This window comes from Vigna radiata, unplaced genomic scaffold (genome assembly GCF_000741045.1).
Source record: "Vigna radiata var. radiata cultivar VC1973A unplaced genomic scaffold, Vradiata_ver6 scaffold_48, whole genome shotgun sequence".
NCBI lineage: Eukaryota > Viridiplantae > Streptophyta > Magnoliopsida > Fabales > Fabaceae > Vigna > Vigna radiata.
In genome coordinates this window covers 136,551-138,559 of record NW_014542925.1, presented here as the reverse complement: position 1 = coordinate 138,559, position 2,009 = coordinate 136,551, and the positions used below count along the sequence as shown (strand labels likewise).

The following is a 2,009-nucleotide window of genomic DNA, read 5'->3' as shown; positions in this document are numbered from 1 at the left end:
ACAAAGAAAAAGTTTATATATATATATATATATATATATATATATATATATATATGAAGTTTGATTAAATAAGTTTTTATCCTTAATTTTTAATAAAATTTAAAGTTAATTTTCCTTTTTAAATTTTGATTTAATTTAATCTTTTTAAGAAATGTAAATTTAATTTTTTTAGTTAAGTTTTGTTAAGTTTATTTAATGTTTTAAATAGATTTTATGACAGTATTTTAGTTTTTTATATTATATTTTTTTTCAATTTATTAAAAATATTTTTAAAATGTTAAATAAATTTAATAAAATTTAGTTAAGAAAAAAAGTTAAATTCACATAAATATTAATACATAGTGATACATCAATACACAAACATACATATATTTCCACTGTGACAGTTTCACATGCTACTCGAAATACTAAAAGCACACATGATAAAGATAAGAGTTGAAACAAAGCTCGGAGACATCATAGAAAAGTAAATGACAAGTAACTGAATGATGTTCAAAGTTGAGCAAAGGCAGCCAATTTGGTGAGGCCAAATGTTATGGCCATGGCCATCCAACCTCCAATGAGCACCCTGAAACAAGATTTCTTCACTGGAGTTTTTCCAAGCACTGCTCCTATCACTCCAAACACCAACAATGCCAAGCTAACTGCACCACCAATAACTCCCATCCTAATCTTGTGGTTCCTTATAAACACAGCTGCTAGCATTGGCACCAATGCACCAACAGAAAATGCCAGTGCTGATGCCATTGCAGCCTGAAAAGGGTTTGGCAGCTTCTCCCTTTGAGCTTCTCCATTGTTATTAGCAGCCTCTCTCTCCCTTTTAAGCTGAGTCACCTCTATGTCATACTGAGTGTACACAGAGACAAACTCTCCAATTGCCATGCTACAAGCCCCTGCAACTAATCCAGCAAAACCAGCAACAAGCATGGCACTGATGTCTTTCTTAACAGCTCCAACACCCATCATAAGTGAAGCAACAGAGACTAACCCATCATTGGCTCCTAACACTGCTGCTCGAAGCCACTGAGCCCTTTGAGAGTAGTCAATGTTGCTCTCTTCGCTTGGTTTTGACTCCACACCATTTGCATGGATAGGGATCTCGACTTGGTTTGATGAAATTCCATTGGTTCTAGCTCCAAGGTTGGCCATGTGGGATAATAAAGATGAAATGAAATTGGGAAATACTTAATAAGGAAAAGGAGAAAATTGATGAGAATTATGTTATATGAAGGGCTTGTGGAGAGCACACGCTTCTAGGGATGAATATTTATAGTGTGAGGAATCGTCACGTTTGAGGCGTAAATGACCTAAATATTTATAAAGGAGTTGTGATATGGTGATCAGGACAGCACTAACAATAAGTTAGTGACTGGTTAAAAATTTACCACCATCCAAGTCTCGTTGTAATTAATATAGTATATCCTCTTACTTGGTTAAATAATGTTTACATTTTAGCTTGCATGTGTGTTTAGAGAGGTATAGTATTAGTGAGGTTTATGCTTTAAAAACTCACATAGTCACAGAAGAACTTATCGCGCAGCATCATCGATAAAAGTTTTCGAACCATTTGATGACTATAACACATCTCAGACTTATCTGTTTTATGTTGCTGCATTCAAAGTCTATATACGCATTACACTTGGTGGATATATAGACAAATAATGCCATTTCAGTTTTCCAAATCACTAGTTATTTTAAAATAAATTAAAATTCTTAAAATGACAATTATTTTCGAACATATATAGTGAATGCATAAAAGATTTCAATACTTAAAGATATAATTGGTCCACTGAACAAGACGAGTGTAATTTTTCATTGTGTTTTCAATCTTTTGTAAAAATCAATATGTAAAGTTTAAGTAGTTTAGACAAGGAAGGAAAATGATATTTTAACACCATTTTTTGACACTGTACATGTGTCAAAATGTGGTTGGACTTTTTGACACCATTTTGACACTGCACACGTGTCAAAATGTGATTAGACGATTTCAAATTAAAAAAGTTAAGATA

General features: G+C 32.6%; 1 protein-coding gene across 1 annotated transcript; it reads right to left on the bottom strand.

The window, feature by feature from the left end:
- Positions 1–429: 429 nt before the first annotated feature.
- On the bottom strand, positions 430–1,215 carry LOC106752797 (vacuolar iron transporter homolog 4-like). Its single transcript, XM_014634570.2, has one exon. It carries the CDS (start codon positions 1,147–1,149, stop codon positions 493–495), a length of 657 nt encoding a protein of 218 aa, XP_014490056.1. The 5' UTR covers positions 1,150–1,215; the 3' UTR covers positions 430–492.
- Between the last annotated feature and the right edge of the window lie 794 nt (positions 1,216–2,009).

What these genes read in the sequence shown, in the direction of transcription:
- LOC106752797 (XM_014634570.2), bottom strand. Translation starts at nt 1,149, where the DNA reads ATGGCCAACCTTGGAGCTAGAACCAATGGAATTTCATCAAACCAAGTC.